General features: G+C 40.5%; 1 protein-coding gene and 1 pseudogene across 2 annotated transcripts in view; one reads left to right on the forward strand and one right to left on the reverse strand.

Moving 5' to 3' along the window:
- NWD2 (NACHT and WD repeat domain containing 2) overlaps window positions 1-23,381 on the forward strand; it is a 188,847-nt gene that overhangs the window by 81,055 nt on the left and 84,411 nt on the right. Inside the window, exon 3 of one of the 2 annotated variants that reach the window (XM_036101893.2) lies at window positions 19,673-19,789. In XM_036101893.2, the coding sequence (XP_035957786.1) occupies window positions 19,673-19,789 (117 nt within the window). The remainder of the gene's footprint in view (window positions 1-19,672; window positions 19,790-23,381) is intronic. The other variant, XM_036101895.2, reaches the window with a different exon arrangement.
- On the reverse strand, window positions 505-879 carry LOC118542015 (guanine nucleotide-binding protein G(I)/G(S)/G(O) subunit gamma-5 pseudogene; annotated as a pseudogene).

Raw genomic sequence — 23,381 nt, forward strand, 5'->3', positions numbered from 1 at the left:
AAACAGAACAACCAAAAAAAACCAGAATATGATCAAATATGATCAGGCTGGTGAATAGATCAGTGCCACACAGTAGATTTTGGGTGTATTTTGGTCTGGTAGGAGAAAGTGCCTCCCAAAATTTTAAAGAAAGAAAAACTTATATATGTACAAAAATAAGGGTTGATATGAAGGGATGGAATATGACTGTAAAGATGAAAATTATAAAAAATTTTATAAAAGGGAATTGATAAGTTTGAAAAAAGAAGAGGATTTAAAAAAAAAAAAAGAATGTGATCAGGCAGGAGAGTAGAACAAAGCCATACACTAGAGATTTAGGGTATATTTTTATCTGTTAGAAGAAACTGTATCTCAAAATTTTAAAGAGAGAACAACTTATATATATATGCCAAAAATAAGGGTAACTACTATGGATAGAATATGACTAAAAATGAAAAATAAAAATGTTTTTAAAAGAGGGATTGATAAGATATTGGTTGAAAAAGGGAAAAAGAAAAATTCAAAAAAAAATGAAAATTCAGAGAGGTAGATGTTAAGGACCGACAAAAGTAGAAGTTTATATAGTATGGCACGTGTTATAGGGATAATAAGCTTTTGTACAGGCTTCAAATTTAGTTCTCCTTTGAATATTCATGAAAAGTGGTTTAGAAAACCATCCAAAGATTCATTTTACTACAAAAAGGAACAGCGTTTTTGGGGTCTGAGGGGATTCGTACTTGAAGATACACCAGTTAGCAGGGGGTCGTGTTGGGCATTCTGCAGACAGAATTGTTTCAAATCTGCAGCTGCCTGGCAAACCTTCACGCAGTTGAGCCCAGCTTCCCGCCGGAGCTGTTGAACCACTTTCTTCATAGTGGCAACGCTGGAGGAACCAGACATGGCGCTCTCAAGAGCAGGCAGATTTCGTCCGTGCGTGGATCGGTTGGTTCATGGGTCCGCTGGGCCAGATGGTGGGGCAGCGTGGCCGGCCCCTCTCCTTCTGACTACAGCCCTGTAGCTAAATATTCTCCATGTGGTTCACCCTTGAACACTTCAAGCCCATTCCCATTAAAGGGCTTTGCCCTGGCTGTGCTCTCTCTGTAGGAATGTTCACTCCCTCATCTTCTTCACATGGGAGCTTTCTTTTTGCTCTCCAGGTCTCCACGAAATGTCACTTCCTAGAGATGCTTCCCTTGTGACCCAATCTAAAGGAGCCACCTAGAGGATTTCTTTTACATCACCCTATTTTAGTTTATCTGCATAGCATGTGTGAATATTGGATATTTTGCCTTTTTCATCTTTTGGCTTGCTTATTGTCTCTGTCCCACTAGATGGTAAGTTTCACAAGAACAGGGACGTGTCTGCCTTCATGACAGCTACATTCCTAGTCCTGGTATCGTGCCTGACACATAGCAAAACTCTGATGGGAATGTGTTGAACAAGTGAATGCCTTTCTGAGCATATGAATGAATGAAGTCTCAGTCCAAACATTACTCGCTTAAGGAAGCTATCTCTGAGCCCCTGGTTCCTCCTAGGATATGCCATGTACCCACCTTTTTGCTCTCCTATAATCTTAGGCATAACTCTCAGTCATGCATCCAGTTTGTTCAAGAAGTACTTGTTGACCATTGAGCACATGCCAGGCAACATCCCAAGTGCTGGGAATACAAAAACAAACCAATCAGACCCTCTTCTTGTGGAGCTTCCAATATTGTTTGGGGAGGCAGACAACAAACAGTAAATCCCCAGTGGTGATAGATGCATTTTATTGAGTAAATGCTTTTAGGAAAAGTAAGACAGGATATGGGGGTTAGGGAGTACCAGGTAGTCAGAGAAGGACTCAGTGATAGGACAACCTTTGAACAGAGATCTGTAGAAAGTGATGGAGCAAATCATGCAGATGCTTTGGTAGGAGAAATCCAGATATAGGCAACCAGGAAAAGGGTCTGAGGTGGGAGCATGTTCAGAATATTCTAGGAACAGGAAAGAAGCCAAGTGTAGGTGGAGTGGAGTAAGAGAAATAATTGCAGGAGAGGACATCAAATTCAGATCACAGGGGACATTGTGGGCCAAGATTAAGGACTTAGAATTGTACTGAGTGAGAAGGGAAAGGGGGACATTATAGGACTTGTGTTCAAGAGAGTCACTCAAGCTCTGTGAAGGGAGTGGAATGGGGGAAGGGAATGGTAGAAGCAGGAGGGTAGTGCAAATTAGGAAGTGATCATGGCGTGGTCTAGAGCCAGCGATGGAGAGAATGAGACATCTGGTGAGGTGAAGTTTTCATCACCTGTCTCTAAGGTCTCAAAGTTCTCAGGACTGGAATTGTGTCTTACTCAGTGTATCCCAGTGGTAAGTCCAGTGTCTGGCACCTAGTAGACCGTTGAGTTAAATATTATGGAATTGGTAGAATATGGAGTTACATTTGACACAAGGTCTTCTAATGTCTCTCTGTATGCCTGTCAGGCAAGCTGTTCTCTAGTGTTTCCTTAATTTTTTTTTCATTTTAAACGAAGATATTTAATGAAAAAGCTAATTATACCCTCTGATTATGAACTCCAGGTAATTCTATGTGTGATACACATGGGTCGTTTATTGCTCAGAGATAGAAACAACTGAATGGGAGGAACATCAACCTCACCCAGAGCAGAGAACACACATGGCTTCAGAAAGACAAGGTGTTTAAATAATAGCGTGATTGACTTGCCAGTGTTCGGTTAATGCCCTTGGTTATGGAGAAAAGGATAGAAAGGGAGCACGAGGGGAATAAAATGGGGAAAATACAGACAGATTGGGGCAAAAAGCAGGCGGTGCAGGACCCAGTGAGTAAAGGACTTGTAATTCTATCCACAGGTGCCATCCGTTCTTGCTTTCTGAGGTTTCTGCTCCATTCCTGCTGCCGGGACTCTGGTCTAACCCTTGTTGCTTCAAAAATTGGATATGTGAAAAGCATCCTAACTGAGCTTGTTCCCCACTTACTGCCAATTGGTTACAAGTTGTTGAGGAAGAGACTAGTTTTCACTTATTTGAAAGTTCCCAGGGCCTGAAAGAGTGTTTAATATTTAGTGGGGTTTAGTAAAAGCTTGGTAAGCAGAAATGCCTACACCATCGCCCTGCCTGAGTTTCTCTATACATCACCACCAGAGCAATCTTGACGTAAATGTCATGTTGTCAGGTCCTTTGCTTAAAAGCTCTTAATGGCTCCCTGCTGCCTACGGGGGTCCCTCTTTACTGTGACTCAGCTGTCTTTCCACGTTCATCTCCCATTCTCCCCAACACAAACATGCACTCCAAGCCTGTCCTCTCGGAGCACATCTTGTGGATTGCTCATTCTTGACTTTCTTATCAGAAATACCCTTTCTCAGAGTGCCTGGATGGCTCGGTCAGTGAAGCATCTGGATGGCTCGGTCAGTTAAGCATCTGCCTTCTGCTCAGATCATGATCTCAGGGTCCTGGGATCAAGCCCCACATCGGGTTCTCTGCTCAGTGGGGAGTCTGTTTCTCCTTCTCTCTCTGCTCCTCTCCCCAGTCATGTGCACACGCATGCACACTCTCTCTCTCTCAAATATATAAAATCTTTAAAAAAAAAAAAAAAAGTATACTTTCTCTTCCTCACCCCACTCCCAACCTCAAAATCCAGCTCAAGGCCTAGCTTTCTCAAAAAGTCTTCCCCACTTCTACTCTGTAAACTCTTATAAATCCACCCCACCCAGCCCCCACTGGTAATCTGACTCAAGAGTAAACCCAGTTAGTGCAGGAACCTCTAACTGGGGGGGTGCTTGACTCAGCTGGGCACTTAGGACACATCCATTTTGAAAGTGATTTTCATTTGAGTCCAGCCATTCAACTCTGTGTCATTCCTTAAGAATACCTTCTGATAGCCAGCTTCCTTAGTGGCACGTAGTATTTATCTCATTTCATCTTCATCACCAACGTTCATAAACCTGTTCCTTTTTTTTTCACCTTTAACCTCCAGTAAACCCTGGGTTTTTTTTCCACCCTCAGACCCCCAGTGAGAGTGCTGTCTTGTCCCTGAGTTGGTGCTTGTGAGTGATCCCCATGTCTTCATCTCCAGCTCTCTCCCTCCAGAGTGACGTGAAGAGAATTCTCTGGTTTGGGAATACTACTATATCTGAAATGGAAACCGTCCTTCTCCCTTTTTCCAGTTTCTCAATTATTACCATTTTCCCATTCAATCTTGGCTTCTAGTGCATTCTTCACCCTTTACAATCTACACACTGCCCGTTCCTATTGAGTTACCTGCCACGGTGTTTCTTAGAAGTTCACCTTTTCATAGCAGCAATGTCCGCAATAGCCAAACTGTGGAAAGAGCCGAGATGCCCTTCAACAGATGAATGAATAAAGAAGATGTGGTCCATATATACAGTGGAATATTACTCAGCCATCAGAAGGGTTGAATACCCAGCTTTTACATCAACATGGATGGGGCTGGAGGAGATTATGCTAAGTGAAATAAGTCAAGCAGAGGAAGTCAATTATCATATGGTTTCACTTATTTGTGGAACATAAGGAATAACATGGAGGACATTAGGAGAAGGAAGGGAAAAAATGAAGGGGGGGAAATCGGAGGGGGAGACAAACCATGAGAGACTATGGACTCCAAGAAACAAACTGAGGGTTTTAGAGGGGAAGGGGGTGGGGGGATGGATTAGCCCGGTAATGGGTATTAAGGAGGGCACGTACTGCATGGACCAATGGGTGTTATACAAAAACAATGAATAATGGAACACTACATCAAAAACTAATGATGTACTGTATGGTGACTAACATAACATAATAAAATAAAATAAAAAGTTTACCTTTTCTTTTTCCATTTCACAAGGCTCTGTCTCTACTCAGCCTTCTGTTTCTTAATAGCTAAGTGACTATGGAAACCTTTTCCTGATCTTTCCCTATCCTGGGTGTTTTGTCTTCTGGGCCAGACTATACACAGATGCTCAAATCCTCTTCCTGAAGCAGTATTTACCACATTTAATTCATTCTTAGAATTTTTTTCCACATTTTTACTTGTCAGAAATCGAATTCATCTTACAAATAAAGGGTGTGTCGTGGTGTAATTGACAGTGCGTTTCTTTTTTTAGTGGAACATAATAGTATTGGACAACCTACTACTGATGTTTGCAGTTCAATAAAATATAGCACATTATGTCATTATGGGAGTTAGTGGAAACAGGGTGTATTTTCCTGTTAGACTAGGATTCAAATGCTAGGTTTGCAAATTACCAGTTCTGTGACTCTGGGCAAATTGCTTGATTTCTTTGACATGGTTGACCCTTCTGTAAAATGAGTGGGATAGTGTTTATCTTCCAGGATCGTTATGAGAAGTCATGAGATCACATAAGCGCCTGGCACATCGAAGACACTCAGCCAATGTTAATTTGTCACTGCTTCTCGCCTTTTTAAGTCTTTTCTCCTGGTGAAGAACCTAGTATGAAATTATGTGCATTTTTCTTTTGTCTTTCTGAGTACAGCAGACCTCTGACCAAAGGCATCTATCTGTCTGAGGGGTGCTTGGTGTCTGGTGGCAGAAGGACTATAAATGGGGAGAATATTTAGGAAATATTATGTCACATACAAGAAAGACAAAAACCTTAAAGGTCAGGCTGTTGGCTTGAGAGAAGATCTCGCTAAATTCTTTTAATCATTTCCTTAGCACATCAACCAGTACCGTAGGACTCTGAGCCTGGAGATCTAAAATACAGAGAAAAGGGCCCCGTTTGTCCATAAGGCAGAGCCAGAACCTACCCCATGTAGTGTCTGGGAGGATGGTAGAAGGAGAGAGAAAGGCAGTCAGTAGATAGACTTTTCCTTTCCTTACTCTGAGTTCTTCAGAAAAGGGGCTGTGGGTTAGATAAGTGAAAATAAGTGGGTGGATAGGTAGCACTAAGGGCATCTTGCCTCTGCTGTCTACTTTGGACTCCAGAAAGAGATGGCCATACAATAACCAGCCCCCAACACACCCCACCCCTGCCAGCAGACCTGGGTATGGCCACAGCACGGCCATGGCGGCAAGCAACCAGGAAGTTTAACTTTCCCACACTCCCCTCAGTTATCGTGTGTCACATATGCTGAGTTAAGAGCCAACACTAGTCTCCATAACCAGGAGTGGTGGCTGCAAAAAAGGCCCGTGGTGAATAAACTGGACAGAGCAGAGGCCCCAAGGCTTGGGGCGGCTCATCCACAGCAAGGGAGTTGACCTGGCTTGGCTGCCAAGCAACCCAAGGCTCTGACCAAGCTGAGAGGGAGAGACCAGTCCATGGGCGACAACTGCCTCAAGCCCAGCCATGATGCCAGCGACCAGGCAGACAGTGGGCATCACCTGGGGACTGTGCCCAAGAGCTCCATTTTCCCCCCTCAGGATCTGAGGTCATCTGGAGATCATCTTAGGGAAAAAGAAACGGGAGAACAGGGAAGCCAAGTCTTTTGAGAGACTCAGCATTTTGATCAAGGAGAGAATAAGCACTTAAAGAGTCCTTGAAAACATCAGACTAAGGTTTAAACTGGATAGGACTGAAAGTTCACTTTGTCCTGTGAGCCAGAGGGTGGAGACTTGGACAGGAGGCACAAACTAGTCTTAGACAAAATGAAGAAGCCACATTCTCTGTGCACATCCAAGTTGTAGGTTAAGTGAAATTCCATGAGTCTTCTGTTAGCTTCACCTTGGGAATGATTCCTAAATTGAACAGCCACTTGGTCTCACGCCGAAGGTCCATCCATTGCTCCTCCACCACAGCCCTCTGATTCTGTCGAGCCCCATCTCCTTCTCTGTTCTTTTTTTCCTTCCCACTGTCTACGTGCTCACAAATCTCAGAATGCCTTTTGCCTCCTGAGTTGCCAGAATACATCATTGGCTTTATAATTGACAGGATATGTTGTGACGCCCTTGGTCTGTTCCTCACGTTGTCAACTCATCGCCCTTTTCCATTTCCTGTTAATCAAATGTGTGCTTCTTTCTAAAGCGAGATGCCGTATCCTCTCATTCAATCACACGTTGTTTCACTCAGGCCAGCACTTCAATTTATCTCACTCACTTCACATTTCAGTTCCGTCCGTCAGCGCCTGGGCAGGTCTTAACCAAGTTGATATTCTGTCCGGTAAGCGAGTGACATCACCCTTCTCCCGTCCGGGAGCCAGTTGGTGGAAAGGGGGCAGGAAGATTGATAGAGATGAGAAAGGGAGAGACCTTCATCACTCCAGTGTAATTATAAGTGTTGGCTCGCCATTTCTGCAGCATGGGAGGGCTCTTCTGGAATTCTCACCCCTGACTTCCCAAGACAGCATTATTGTTCCTCCTTTACTTGCATGCCCAGACAATCTTCTGCCTAATATTTCTCCTAAATATAGAGCCCTGGCCCTGTGGGGAGCTCCAGAATTTACTTGAAGGAGCTCTACTTTGCTGAACATTTCATTCTGCTAAATTGTGGCTGGCTGATTACCCCAGTGCTGGAAATCACCCAAGAAGATTAGTCCTCCAGTAAGCAGAATGAGAGATCCTCATTTGCAGGTGACATTTAAGTGTCCCAGTTGGGTACAATCACCATGAAGCCTTTCTCAAATTCTTTTTTTTTTTTTTTTAAGATTTTATTTATTTATTAGAGACACAGCGAGAGAGGGAACACAAGCAGGGGGAGTGGGAGAGGGAGAAGCAGGCCCCCCGAGGAGCAGGGAACCCAATGCGGGACTCGACCCCAGGACCCCGGGATCATAACCCAAGCCGAAGGCAGACGCCTAATGACTGAGCCACCCAGGCGCCCCGCCTTTCTCGAATTCTTAACACAAGGCAGCTCTTTCTTCCCATCCTCATTTTTTATTTCTTGTAGCAGGGAGAGGACACCTTTAACAAGATGGCACAGTAAAAAGAGCACTCATTTAAGAGATCTGCTTTGTTAATAATTAGTTATGAATCATTGAAAAAGTAACTTCAGCTTGGTTTTCTTATCTTTAAAACAAAGTGCTTCTTGTGCTTGATTTTTGCTTGCTTTTGGCTTCCACAATGATGATGTCGTGACCTCCTCATCTCCATTTGGATAGGCTGTCAACATTTCTGTCTTTGCGGGGTGGTTCCATCTGGAAGTCCCTCTGCTCCGAAGAACAGTCTCCTATGCATTCAACCTTCAAGTCCAGATTTCCTCACTGATGTCTACCCCCAAATCCCCAGGGCCAGATTTAGGTGATGGGTCCCATGGGCCTAATTTATTTATCCACAGACATTCACTGAGCTTCTGCTCTGCACTAGGCAGAGTTGTGGGCTCAGTGGATACCCTAGCATTGAAAACCAACCTAGTCCCTGCCGTCCTGGAGTTGTGAACAGTGGTGACCAGAGTGCCGCTGGCTGCGAAGGAAATATGGGGTGCCCTGGGCATGCACAACGGGAGGCTTCGTCAAACCTCGAGGCATCAGGACAACTGCTGAGGAACTGATGTCTAAGCTGAGTCCTGAAGAATGGGTAGATGGAGAGGCTCATGTGGAAAAGAAAACTTCAAGCAGAAGGAAGCTATTTGCATAGGCAAATTTGGGAAAGAATGTCAACAGTATGTTGTACTCACTGCCCACCAGGCACTCATTCTAAGTGCTGTGTGTACATTAACTTGTTTAATCATTGCCGTGAGCCTCGTCGGTAAATTCCATCTCCTCCACTTCATTGCATGAGGACACTTAGAAATACAGAAGTAAATCACTGCTAGAGATCTCACAGCTGGTAAGGGGCAGAGGCAGGATTTGAACCAAGGCAGCGTGGTCCCACTGTCCAAGCTCTTAGTCAGTGCACCAAAAAGCCTCTTGCATTTACACATTCACGAAAAGGTATATGGATAAGTACAGGTGTGTAAATGTAAGCATCTGTGTAAATACATGTGCATGTATGAATGTATGGACATCTCAGTATATATTTATACAATTATACAAACATGTGTGAAGAGTATATACGTAGCTAGAGCATGAACAGTGAGGGAGAACATGATCCAAAATGAGGTTGGGGAGTTAGGTAGGGACTAGATCACAGAGGATCTCTTAAAGCAGGTCAGAGATTCTAGATCCTGTCTTCAGGCTGATAGAATGCATAGGAAGCACCATCAAGTTAATAGTCCAGGTTCAAATCCCACCTCTACTCCTTGCTGCCTCTGGAACTTGGGATGGTTACTTCTCTATGCCTCACATTTTTCATTTACAAAACAGAGATAATATTCCTGTCTGATAAATAAGTTACTCTGTGTAGCATCTGGTAGAGTAAGAGGAAACCTTAGCTCTGGTGATCGGATCTGCATTTTAAAAAGTTCCCTCTGCCTCAGTGTAGTGAATGGAGTAGGTGGAGCAAGGAGAGAAGCAAGAAGGCACTGTAGGGACTCACAATAGGAAGCCAGGCACAGGTGCACACAGAGGGGGCATTCCAGAACAGTGGTTGCCGGAATCCCAGTGACGGGAACAGAGCCAACTTTGGGTTTTTCTCTCAGGCACATACTTTGTGGTGGGCGTGCTGCCACTGAAGGAAGCTGGTCCCTGTTTACAGCCTGGCTACTATTGCTTTGTGAAACGAGCTTCTCCAGCTTATTCTCAACACAGTTGCATGCACAGTGGCTTCTGGCTTGTGGCTCTTCCTCTGCCCCCAACAACAACTCATACCCTTTCTCTGCCCGCATGTTCATTAGGCCTAGAACGTCAGAGGTCCTGCCTTAGTCCATGATTTAGTTTTCTTTACTGTCACATTACAATTGTTGGGGCCGTCCAGAGGCTCAGTCTCCCAAGACACAGAGGCCTCAGGTGTGAGCTGTTAGTCATCCTCACGAGGTTTTGGGTGAAGCATCATCCTACATCATAGGATTGTGTATGACCACTCGGGCCAGCCCGTCCTCCCTGGGCTTGAGTTAGCAACCCCACTTTCCCAGAAGAGCCTTAGTCCTGTTCCCATAAATCTTAGTCCCGTTCCCATAAATCTTAGTCCTGTATCTCACATGATAAACATGTGAGATAAACATGTCTTAGTCATGTTCCCATAAATCTTAGTCCTTGTATCTCATGACCAAGAGAATAATTGCAAGGTGACCTAAAGTCAGTATTTGCTATATAGTTCTAGTAAAAGTGTGGCCATGGATGATGTGGAGCTGAAGAGGGTTGTTTTTTGTTTTGTTTTGTTTTTTTCATGTATCCTATGCATCTTGGGGAAGTCATCCTAACCAGAGCAAGAATTACCATACCTCACCATACTATACTATACCATACCATACCTCACCACTGGTAAACAGTATCTGGTGAACCTAGTCTCAAGTTAAAGACTCCTCCCTGTTTACCTTCTCCTGTAAGATGAACATTCTGTCTAACAGGACACAACTAAATCAAAATCAAATGAGTGCTGTATTGATCTTGAAAGTTATGTCCATAGCATAGTAATGTTGCCCTCATTCAAAACTTTCTGACCTGTTGTGTGTTCTTTTGTATATTTTTAGTGGTGGCAGATAGGTTTGATTTTTCTGAAAGCATGAAACGTCTTTTCAAAGCCACGTCTTATCATGTAAAGGCCGATAGGCTGGGAAAATACCATTTTTAATGAAAACAAATCTAACAATACAGTGACAAGAGTTTTTTCAATACAAAATGAGGTAATTCCTACAGAGGAAATTGTGGGGCGGTGGCAGAATCCTTGGAAGGGATGAGTAGCCTCCCATTAGAATAACTTTGAGAAGCAGCATTCATTTCAGTGCTGCATTTATTCAAAAACAAAATCAGTCACATCGCCTCTGAAGTTAACATTTTTGTTTTGCATTCAGGTAGTGTCTTATAGCATGGGAAAATTGAGAAGGAAAATATTTTGGAAAATATTTAAATTCAAAGGCTTTTTCTGAAGAAATGATAGTGTGAAGCCTTTATGAATGCACATTGACCTTTTTTTTGGGTAAATCATGAGGTCATTATTTGTTTCTTACAGGTCGCTTTATTGTTTGCTTGGTAATCTGGGTATTTAAATGGCTAGGTCTGATTCAAGTGGCAAAATTTGTTAGGGCCTTTATTTGCTGGCTTTTTGTTTTCAGACCAATTCCGGACATAATAATCATGATTAATTAGCCTCCCTAAGAATATTTTAAAGCAAGTCCAATGGTTTTAAGTAAAAAAAGATAAAATCAAATTACTTTCCTGGGTGTTTATACTTAATGATGAAATAAGTAAAGGCACATAAAATGTGCTGTCAACAAGTTAGTATTCCAATAAATAGTAAATTAGATTCAGTGTCTGCAGTGCCTGGACATTAGGCTAAAAGCTAAACTTAATTTTTGTAAGTATATAATAAATCTTGTCTTGTTGAGCACTTTGGATTCCAACTGCTTTTTGCCAGTTATTGATCATGCAGATATATAGCAGATTTGCTTGCCCGAAATGGTGTTTTGTGTTGCATAAGTTAGATGTTTCATTTATTTATTTCCTCTCTGCCTTCATGGTTGCTTGATTTTATCCTTTTTCATCATTTTCTGCCGATAAAGACGTTTGAGAAAGAATAAGGGAGAAAATCTGGAAGCAGGAGGACATTTAAACAAAGTGACCAAAGTAAGGTGACCTGGAATTAGAAAAGCCTGGACGAGGGCCGGGGTGGCCAAACTTGAAGGAAGTAACAGGGACAAAAACTATTGCAAAAGACTTCCACTGGCGGCAGATAAATCACGTGACCCTTAGGCTTCTATTTAAAAATATTGTTTTGATTTTTACCCTGGTCATTTATTCCACATATATTTGGTTAGATCTTGTTGTTCACTCTTAATATACTAGGTGTTTGATTTAAACATCTGTTCTTGCACTCAGTTCTACTATGAGGAGGGGATGTGAGACCTGTAGAAAATCACAATACTCAATAGATTTACAAAGTGTCATTGAGATGTAATTCATCTACCACAAAATTCTCCCATTGAAAGTGTGCGGTTCAGTATGTTTTAGTATGTTCACAGTTGTATAAGCATTGATTTTATATCATCATCATCATCTCAAAAAGAAATCCTGTGCTCTTTGGCTAACACTCTCAAATTGGCCTATTCCCCTCCCTCCCTACTCTAGCTGACCACGAATCTATTTTTTATCTCTGTAGATTTGCATGTTCTGGACATTTCATATACATGGAATCATACAACAGATTCCTTTGTGACTAGCTTCTTTTACTAAGAATAACGTTTTCAAGTCTCATCTGTATCGCAGCATCAGTATTTGACTACTTTTTATTGCTGAATAATATTCCATGTATGGATATATACTACATTATATTTATCCATTAATCGCTTGATGGACATTTGGATTGTTTCCACTTTCTTAGCTATTATAAATAATGTTGCTATGAACATTCATGTGCAAGTTTCTGTGCAGACCGTATGTTTTCATTTATCTAGGAGAACTGTAAGATCATGTGGTAACTCTGTTTAACTATTTGAGGAACTGCCAGGCTGTTTTCCAAAGTGACCGCACCATTTTGTATTCCCACCAACAATGTAGGACATTGCTCCACATTTTCATTAACACTTGTTATCAGTCTTGTTTGTGACAGCCATGCTAGTGGGTGTGAAGTGTTATCTCATTGTGGTTGATTAGCACATTTCCCTGATGACTAATGATATTGAGCATCTTCTCATGTGTTTATTGGCAATCTGTATATGTTCTGTGAAGAAATGTCTACTCAGATCTTTTGTCCATTTTCAATCAGGTTGTCCTCTTATTATTGAGTTGTAGGAGTTCCTTATATATCCTAGATGGCAATGCCATTATCAAAGAGGGTCCTCTTTTTACTTTCTTGATAGTGTCTCTTGAAGCAAAACTTTAATTTTGAGGAAGTCCAGTTTATCTCTCTTTATCTTTGGTTACTTGTACGTTGCTGTCCTATCTAAGAAACCATTGCCAAATCCAGGTTCACAAAAATTTGCCCCTGTGTTTTCTGTAAAATTAGTTTTATAGTTTTAACTCTTAAGTGTATGTCTATGATCTGTTTCAAGTTAGTTTTGTATATGGTGTGAGGTAGGGTGTCAAACTTCATTTTTTTTACATGTGGATATCCACTTGTCCCAATACCATTTGTTGAAAAGATGAGCCATTCCTCATGAATTGTTTTGGCACCCATGTTGAAATCTGTTGACCACAAGTGTGAGGATTTACTTCTGGATTCTCAGTTTTATTCCACTGAATATCCTTATGCCAGTACCACACCGTTTTAATTACTTTGTAGTGAGTTTGAATCTGGAAGTGTGAGTCCTCCAACTTTGTTCTTCTTTTACAAGATCGTTTTAGCTATCCCAGGTCTCTTGAATTCCCATGTGAATTTTAGGATCAGCTTGTCAATTTCTGTGAGTGAGCCAGTTTGAAGTTTTATAGTGATTGCACTGAATCTAAAGATTAATTTGGGAAGTACTGACATCTTAAGTCTCCCAGTTCATATACTTGGGATGTCTTCCAGTTTACTCAGATCATCTTTAATTTCTTTCAATAGTGTTTTATAATTTTAGGAGTATAAATTTTACATTTCTTTTGTTAAATCTGTTCCTGAGCTTTTTATTCTTTCTGATAGTCTTTTAAATGGAATTGTTTGCTCATTGTTAGTGTGCAGAAGTACATGTGGTTTTTGTATATTGATCTTATATCCTACAACCTTGCTCAACTCATTAGTTCTAACATTTTTTTTTTTTTTAACAGATTTTATTTATTTTAGAATGAGAGCATGTAAGGGGGGTGGGGGACAGGGGGAGTGACACGGTGGGGAGAGGGAGGAAGAGGGAAAGAATCCCAAGCAGACTCTATGTTGAGCCTGGAGCCCAATGCAGAGCTCAGTCTCATGACCCTGAGATCATGACCTGAGCCAAAACCAAGAGACGCTTACCCAACTGAGCCACCCAGGCGCCCTTAGTTCCAACATTTTTTAGTGGTTTTCTTAGGATTTTTAATATATGAGATTGTATCATCTATGAATAAAGATAGATCTACTTCTTCCTTTCCTATCTGTATGCATTTTCTTTGTTTTTCTTGCCTAATTGTCCTGGCTGGAACCTCCAGTACAGTGTTGAATAGAAGTGGTGAGAATGAATAGCCTTCTCTTGTTCCTAGTCTTAAGGGGAAAGCTTTCATTTTTTATTAAGTATGCTGTTAGATGTAGTTTTGTTTTTTGTTTTTTGTTTTTTTTCCCATGTATGCCCTTTATTCAGGTTGAGGAAGTTAAATTCTATTCCTGGTTTTTTGTGTTTTCATCATAAAGGGTGTTTGATTTTGTCAAATTTATTGTTTTTTCTGTCTCTGTTAAGATTGACCATTTGGTTTTTGCCTTTTATTGATATATAGTGTGTTACATTAGTTAATTTTCTGATGCTAAGCCAACCTTGCATTCCTGGGATAAATACTACTTAGTTGTGTTGTATAATACTTTTTATATGCTGCTGGGTTAGGTTTTCAAGTATTCTTGAAAACACTTGAGTATTCTAGTATCCTCTCCTTTTGTTTTATATTCATGAGATATTGCTCTGTCATTTTCTTATATTTTTGTCTGCCTTTGGTACTAGGATCATACTGGTCTCATAGAGTAAGCTGGGAAGTGTTCTCTCTTCTAATTTTTGGAGGACTGAAGAATTGATAGAATTCACCAGTGCATCCATCTGGACCTATGCTTTTCTTTTAAATCACTAATCTTTTTTCACATTTCTGTTGACATTTTTTTTGTTTTGTCTTGAGTCTGTTTATGTGACTTGTCTCTCTCTCGTATTTGTCCATTTCATCTAAGTAATCTAATCTGTTGGAATACAGTTGTTCATAGTATTCTCTAATAACCCTTTATTTCTGTAAGGTCAGTAGTAGTAGTGGCCTCTCTTCCACTCATGATTTTGGCAATTTGAGTCTTCTCATTTTTTTTTTTTTTAAGATTTTATTTATTTGTCAGAGAGAGAGAGAGCACAGGTAGGGGGAGCAGCTGGCAGAGGGAGAAGCAGGCTCCCCACTGAGCAAGGAGCCCAATGCGGACCTTGATCCCAGGACCCTGGGCTCATGACCTGAGCTGAAGGCAGATGCTTAACCAACAGCGTCCCTTCTCTTTTTTTTTTTTTTTAATCCAGCTAAAGTTTTGTCCATTTTGTTCTCTTCAAAGAACCAACTTCTGTTTTCATTGATTTTTTCTATTGGTTTTTCTATTCTCTGACCATTAATGTCTATTATCTATTATTTCCTTCTGCTAACTTTAGCTTGCTCTTCTTTGTCTATTGTTTTTTTTATTTAAATTCAGTTAGCCGACATATAGAATATTATTAGTTTCAGATGTAGTTTAGTAATTCATCAGTTGCATAAAACACCCAGTGCTCATCACATCACGTGCCCTCCATAATGCCCATCACCCCACCCACCTCCCCTCCAGCAAGCCTCAGTTCCTTTCCCATAGTTAAGAGTCTCCCATGGTTTGTCTCCCTCTCTGATTTCTTCCCATTCCATTTTTCCATCCCTTCCCCTATGATCCTCTGTGTGGTTTCTTATATTCTTCATATGAGTGAAACCATATGATAATTGTCTTTCTCTAATTGACTTATTTTGCTCAGCATAATACCCTCCAGTTCCATCCATGTCGATGTAAATGGTAAGATTTCATCCTTTCTGATGGCTAATATTCCATTGTGTGTGTGTGTGTGTGTGTGTGTGTATCACATCATCATTATCCATTCATCTGTCGATGGACATCTGGACCCTTTCCATAGTTTGGCTATTGTGGACAATGCTGCTATGAACATTGGGGTGCAGGTGCCCCTTCAGATCACTGCATTTGTATCTTTGTGGTAAATACCTAGTAGTGCAATTGCTGGGTCATAGGGTAGCTCTATTTTTAACTTCTTGAGGAACCTCCATACTGTTTTCTAGAGTGACTGTACCAGCTTGCATTCCCAACAGTTTAAGAGGGTTCCCCTTTCTCTGCATCCTTACCAACACTTGTTGTTTCCTGTCTTGTTCATTTTTGCCATTCTAACTGGTGTAAGGTGGTATCTCATTGTGGTTTTGATTTGTATTTCCCTGATGGCTAGTGATGTCAGACATTTTTTCACGTGTCTGTTGGCCATTTGTGTGTCATCTTTGGTGAAATGTCTGTTCATGTCTTCTGCCCATTTCTTGACTGGATTATTTGTTTTTTGGGTGTTGAGTTTGATAAGTTCTTTATAGATCTTGGATACTAGCCCTTTATCTCATATGTCATTTGCAAATATCTTCTCCCATTCCGTAGGTTGCCTTTTAGTTTTGTTGACTGTTTCCTTGACTGTGCAGAAGCTTTTTATCTTGATGAAGTCCCAAAAGTTCATTTTTGCTTTTGTTTTCCTTGCCTTTAGAGACGTGTCTAGCAAGAAGTTGCTGCCCCCGAGGTCAGAGAGGTTGCTGCCTGTTTCTCCTCTAGGATTTTGATGGATTCCTATCTCACATTTAGGTCTTTCATCCATTTTGAGTCTACTTTTGTGTATGGTGTAAGGAAATGGTCCAGTTTCATTCTTCTACATGTGGCTGTCCAATTTTCCAACATCATTTGTTGAAGAGACTGTCCTTTTTCCATTGGATATTCTTTCCTACTTTGTCGAAGATTAGTTGACGATAGAGTTGAGGGTCCATTTCTGGGTTCTATCTTCTGTCCCATTGATCTGTGTGTCTGTTTTTGTGCCAGTACCATACTGTCTTGATGATTACAGCTTTGTAACAGAGCTTGAAGTCCGGAATTGTGATGCCACCAGCTTTGGTTTCCTTTTTCAACATGTTGGAAACATGTTGTGTCTTCATCAATCTCAAAGTATTTTTTAATTTCCCTTGTGATTTCTTTCTTTGATTAGAAGTATGTTGATTTCCATATATTTATGAATTTCCCAGATTACTGATTTTTAATGTCATTGCCTTGTGTTCAGAGAACACACTTTATTTCATTTAAATCCATCTTAGTTTATTGAGGGTTGTTCTATGATCTAATATATGTTCTGTCCTGGACAGTGTTTTATGTGTACTTAAGAATGTATATTCTGTTGTTCTATAAATATGTTAGATCTAGTTAGTTTATAATATTGCCCTAGTCTTCTACTTTTTAACTGATCTTCTTCCTAGTCATTCTTTCCTTTATTGTATGTGGGATATTTAAGTCTTCACCTATTATAGTTGAATTGTCAGTTTTTCCCTTCTCTTCTGTCAGTTGAATTTAATGTATTTTAAGACTGTTATTAGTTGTATATACATTTATAATTGTTACATCTTCCTGATGGACTGACCCCTTTATCATTATAAAATGTCCCTCTTTATCTCTGGTTACATTTTGTTTTAAACTCTCTTGCCTGATATCAGTAGTCATGTGAGCTTTCTTATGGTTACTGCTTGCATGATACATCTTTTTCCATCCTTTCACTTTCAACCTCTTTGAATCTAAAGCGTCTTGCCTATAGATTGCACATAGTTGGATCTTGTTTTTAATCCAGTCTGACAATCTCTGCTCTGATTGGATTGTTTAATTCATTCACACTTAATGGTGTTAATATGGTTGGATTTACATCTGCCATTTTACTTTTTTTTTTCTTATATCTTTGTGTTCCTCTATTTCTTTTACTTTTTTGCTTTGTGTTAAGTGAACATATTCTAGTGTGACATTTTAATTCCTTTAATAATTTTTTCACTAGTCTGAGTTATTTTCATATAGTTATTCTTAGTTATTCTAAGTTATTAGTTATTATAAGTTCATAGTTATTCTAAGACACATATCAGAATCTACTTATAATTTATACCAACTAAATCCAGTGAGCTATAGAAAGATTACTCCTTTATATCTCTATTCCCTTTTTCTGTATGTGACATTTATATATGTTACAAATCCAATTATATTGTTACAATTACATGATTTTAGGTGAGAGACAAGCAGGTATATATTTATAGCTTTTGTGATATTATCCCTTATATCATTTATATTTACCATTTGTTTCTCTTCATTTGTTCTAAATCAGACCTTTCCTCAGGTATGTCCAAACAGTGTCAGCCACAAGGATGGAGAACAGGCTCTGTGAAGGATTGTCCGTTTGTGCACAGCACGACTAAGAGTTAGCATTCATACTGCAGATTTGTGTGTTGGACAGTTTATTGGTAGATGGCCAAAAATGTCTTGTTCTAATGATCTCAGTAATTTACAGAGCTGTCAAATGAAGGTTTCTGGGATGGTGAAGTGGTCTGTGCCTGTGCTTTCCAGCATGAGAGTCGGTAGCTACGTGTGGCTCTGGAGTACTTGAATTAATTTTAATTTCTATTTAATTTTAAATAGCCGTAGCTACAGGCTCTCATATGGGACACTGAAGTTATCATCTCAGATGGCCCCTTCCTTGATACTGTGGTTAAACCTTCTAAGGTAGATTAAAGGGAAGAGCCCCCCCTCCAAAAAAATATATGATAGTTTCATTTATTATAAAACTTACAGACTGGACCATGGGAATATTATTTTAAAAAGTTGTTATATCTTTATCAGCCATCTAAAAACTCAAATGCAGATAGACAAAGAAATGATGCAAACACAGCCATGCAGGGCCATGGCCAAGAGATGGAAAGTGCACAGAGTCCCTGAGGTCTGCTTGGGGCACAGGGGAGGACCCATGCTCCGTGCTTCCATCACACTAAATGCCATACAGCCAGTAAGGAGGGGAGGGTCTTTTTCTGCTTGTGGGAAACAAAGGAAGGAAATCTTCAAAGCTACAATTGGAAACTTTTACTTTATGCAGAACAGTGGTTGAGTAAAGGGAATGAAACCCATATTGCTCTTCGTAGCCGATTTTTCAAAGAGTGTGCTTGTAAATGTCTTTACAGACTCTCAGAATCTTCCCTCAGTCTTTGAAGTAAGGAGATTGAAGATCCTATTATCCTCACTTCTCATTAAGGCATACCACCTTTCATTGTTTCCAATACATGGTTTTCAGACATGTCTTGATGAAAGCCAAACTGCTTTCAGATGAAACAAACATAAACAAAATGTCTATCCCCATGGGATAAAGCATCATAACAGGTTTTTTTTTTTAGGTTTTTTATTTTTTTAAGAAAGTTCAATGTTTGCCTTTAGGTCAGTATATTAATTGCCATTGTGCTTTTCCCTTCTCATATTTTTTTTTTTTTTTAGATTTTATTTATTTGAGAATGTGCACAAGAAGGGGGGGGCTCAGAGGGAGAAGCAGACTCCCTGCTGAGCAGGGAGCCTGATGCACAGGTTTTGATCCCCGAACTCCGGGATCATGACTTGAGCAGAAGGCAGACGCTTAAATGACTGAGCCACCCAGCCCCCCCCCCATATTAAGATACACAGTAACATTATACACTATTTTTTGTCTCAAATAATGTGGTAACCATATCCCAAGGGCTTCCAAACACTTTTTTTTGAAATCCTGTTACCATTTCAATATAATGAAAGCCTGCCCTGCAAAGTCTCTGACATTTAACATTTCAGTTTTCTCTGGGGCCATGTCAATAGTATAATAAGGAAAAAAAGAAATTATAATGTTCATCCCTAGCCCATCATGGAATAAAAAATATATCTATTTGAATAGATCTTAAACATAATTTTCCCTCGTAAGGGAAAACATGCTGCAAAGAGAAAAGTTAAAAGTCACATTAGCTTAACATTGTAAATAAGAATAAAGCCCACAGGTAAATGAAGTTTTCCTGCAGGTAAATTAATGCTGCCTCATCCATTGATTCCCAGGTCATAGATCTCTACTGGGGCATCGATGAAGACGAATGGGACAGCCCAGAGCTCCAGAAGACTCGCATGAAGCTGCTGGAGGATTGTTTGAAAACTTCTGCAGGTCCATGTTTTGTTGTGGGTATAAAAAAACTAATGCTTTATACGAAATTGTAGATGACTGTGAGAATTGTTGTGGATGTGTGATTCTTAAGGACTTTTAATTATTTTGAATGAGGAAAAAATACTGCCTTTTCTGTGTCTATTTAAAACCTTTAAACTGTCTCCTTGCCCTCAACATGTGAGAACAGAACCTTCAGCCTTCCATAAGCAGCACTGCAAATTAATGGTGAATAATTTGAAATGGTAATCGAAGGGATGACTGGGGTTTGATGACAACTTCCACAACACCTTGTGATCAGCAGAAAGGATTACTATGTCAGTCCACACTGAACAGCCTGATTTTCCTCACACTGTGTAATGTATTCGATCACAGTGTCTCCATGTCTGGCCACTAGAATTTTTGGCAGTTTTTTAACACAGTGACTGAAACATTGTTAAAGTCAACCAATATATGATGTCAAATCCACCAGCAGAAAATGATGCCCTGTGGGGTGAAAAAATTTGTCTTTAGAGTGATCTTCAGCTAGATGTTCATTAAAAGCTACAAATTAACAGATTTTTCAAGTGGAACATTATTTACCAAAGAATACCCGCTCTTCTATCTAAACACAGTGGTAGTAAGGTAAGTAGGTCGTTCTGTAGCAGGCGATGGTGTAAAATCACTGTCTGCATTTAGCGTAAGAAAGAACCTTATCCTGAATCCAAACAGATTCTAGCAATTGATATAGAAGTGCCCCTCTCAACGCAGGATGTTCGGAGGCTGATGGAGGAGCGTTAAAATTACCAGTGAATGCTTCAAGGAAACTCTCATACAATTAAAAGCTAGGTTTGATGTATCAACAAAAGTTTTCAGTATTTATTTGCATATCTGTTAAGCTCCACATAGGATTAAGAAGACAGAGATGCTATCAGAAATCTGACCAGTTGATAGTGAAGTTCTTACTGAGGATAATAAAGTACATAAAAGCTCTACAACATTTTTAGTATCAGTATATAAATTAGTCACTCTCTACTTATTGAATGCTGCTGGGCCAGGAATGGTTCTTAGTGCTGGGGATATGGTAGGCTGACCCACATGAAATGGTTATTTTGTGTGCCAGTTAGGATTTAACCTTAGATTTGAACTAAGAAGATAAAACCTTTAGAGCTTGCTTGCATGCTTAGTTGGGGTCAAAGGGAGAGGGCAGGCAAAAATGAAGGAAATAAGGAAAATCATAAGTGCTATGGAGAAAAATACAAAAAGGAAGGAGAAGGCCTCACTGATAGGGTGAGGGAAGACCCATGAGGGGAGATAAGAAAGGGGAAAAGAAAGAACCAGGTAGATTTCCAGACCAGAATGCCCCAGGGAAAGAAGATGGGACCATGCCTGGCATATTGAGGGAATAGTATGAGCATGAGGGGAGAGGACTGCAGAGGAGGCCCTGTCTTGGGCTTTAGCATCTTGAAGTTGGTTACAGAGATTTTGCTTTCAGTGACCTGAGAAGCCACAGAGTGTTTTGAGCAGAGGACTGAAGTGATCTGACGTATTTTAAGGCCCACCATGGCTGCCAGGTGTAGGATAGAGGGCAGAGCATGGAGCCCCCTTAGAAGGTTAATGCAGGAAGCCCAACAAAAACACATGGCTTAGGGGGTTGAAGAATGGTCATCTAAAAACAGTGACAACACAGAAAGTCCTGAAAGCCATATTAGATATCTGAAGATCTAGTAGTGGTAGGGGTTTAAGACTTTTCCCATGGGTCTTCAGAGGATAGACTAGGACCAGGAAATGGAAAGTACATGGAGACAGGTTTCAGCGCCGGCTGAAGAAGTTGGAGGATTCAGCATTCACTGGTTTTGGGGTCTCACAGATCCCTGGGTTCTGACATTTCATAGCTGCGTGATAGTGGAGGAGTTTCCTTACTACCCTGAGCCTCAGTCTCTTGATCCGTGAACTGGAGATGATGATGATCATTATCTAGCTCCTGGGGTCGTTCTGAAGATGAAATGAAACCCCAGGGCTCTTTTGTAGTGTCTCACCTATGGCAATCCACAGTAAGTGTCCGTTGTTACTTGTGGTAATCACTGTTATCTCTCAAAACCATTTAAAGATGAAATCACCTGGCCCAAATTGTAATGAGTGCATCACCAAGAAAGTTGTCCTCAAAGGAGAGAATACAACACAGTCCAGCAGGGGTGCCAGAAAAGAGATTCAGACAGTGGAAGACGAGTCAGACCAGGTTCCATGATGCTTGGAAGCTAGATTTGGGAGGTATGCCCTGGGAAGTCACAGTTGTGATGCTCTACACAGCTCTGTCCTGATCCAACCTCAGAAATTCAGGAATGAGAGAGACATTCTCCCCTCTTTTATCTCCCTGTGGCGTGTCCTCCCCAAACTAACTAAAATTAGTCATGGCCATTAATTCTAACAATTTGCTGGTAGGGGAGTGAATAAAGCCTGCAAGTTCCAGCAGGTTCTGAGAGTAGAGGTTAAGTGATGGAACATCAGAAACAGCTTCATTGAGTGTAAACAAAAGATTTATCCCTCCTCCTGCTCACTGCTACATGTTGAAACTCACGGCAACCATGATGAAACCCTGTGGATACAGCTAGGATTATTCACCCCAGTGATCCTAAATCAGGCAAGACTTAACCCTCACTGCTTATGGGAAATAGTACATCTCTTCCTTCCTTTCCTGTTGTAACTATGGTAACAGCAGGCATCTCGGTATCGCTTTTGAGCTCGTTTCCTTGCCCCGTGCTCCCTTATGGTACTTCTAGAAGTCATAATGACCCCTGTGGGTTGCAAAGCATGGCATATTATTTTACCTAATGCTAAAGTCTTTCGCAAGAAAATTCACTATTGCTGAATGACAAGGTTTTTTATTTTCAAAGGCTTTACAGATATTAACCCTTTGTTACAGATAAATTCAGGAACCAAACAAAGCTTTCATTTTAAGTACCCAGGGAACTGAGGCCCAAAGGAAACCTGGACTTAAAGATTACATGTGCTTGGCTCTTTCCAGCTTCCTTTCCTACAAGTTGTCCTTTGGGATATGGCCTGAGGTCGTAGAGTCGGGCAGGCTGTGCCCGTTCATCCTACACACTGGTTTTTGATCACAAGGATGGGATGGAGTAAGGGGCCTGTCCCTGTGTCCAGTTCCCCCCTCAGAGGATTGACTCAGGAGACATGTCATACTGAGAATACATCACTTTCTTGTAGGAAAGCACCCACAGTGGGGACAAACCCAGTTTTATTTCACAACCTGAGTTAGAGCTCTGGACAGGGCAGTTAACTAACCTCACCATGCTTTAAAATGGGGAAATAATAACTGTAAATGACAAGTAAATGTTGAATAAATACCAAAGGTTTGTTGTAGGAACCAAATGTGATTGATAGTTCTTTATAAAGGGCTACACAGCCATTAGTTATTATTACGTTGTGATTTAAGTTATTTTCAAATGAGAATAAAAATGTTTTTACTCATAATGGACATTTCTGTGATACTGGAAAATTTTCCCTTTGAAAATGATGATGATAGTCTAAATGTAGAAAAGCACTAAGACTTGATTCACACCGTCAGATATTAAAGTCATATATTAAAGGGTTTTTGAGTTCATTCTTAACAAA

This window comes from Halichoerus grypus, chromosome 3 (assembly GCF_964656455.1).
Source record: "Halichoerus grypus chromosome 3, mHalGry1.hap1.1, whole genome shotgun sequence".
Lineage (NCBI taxonomy): Eukaryota > Metazoa > Chordata > Mammalia > Carnivora > Phocidae > Halichoerus > Halichoerus grypus.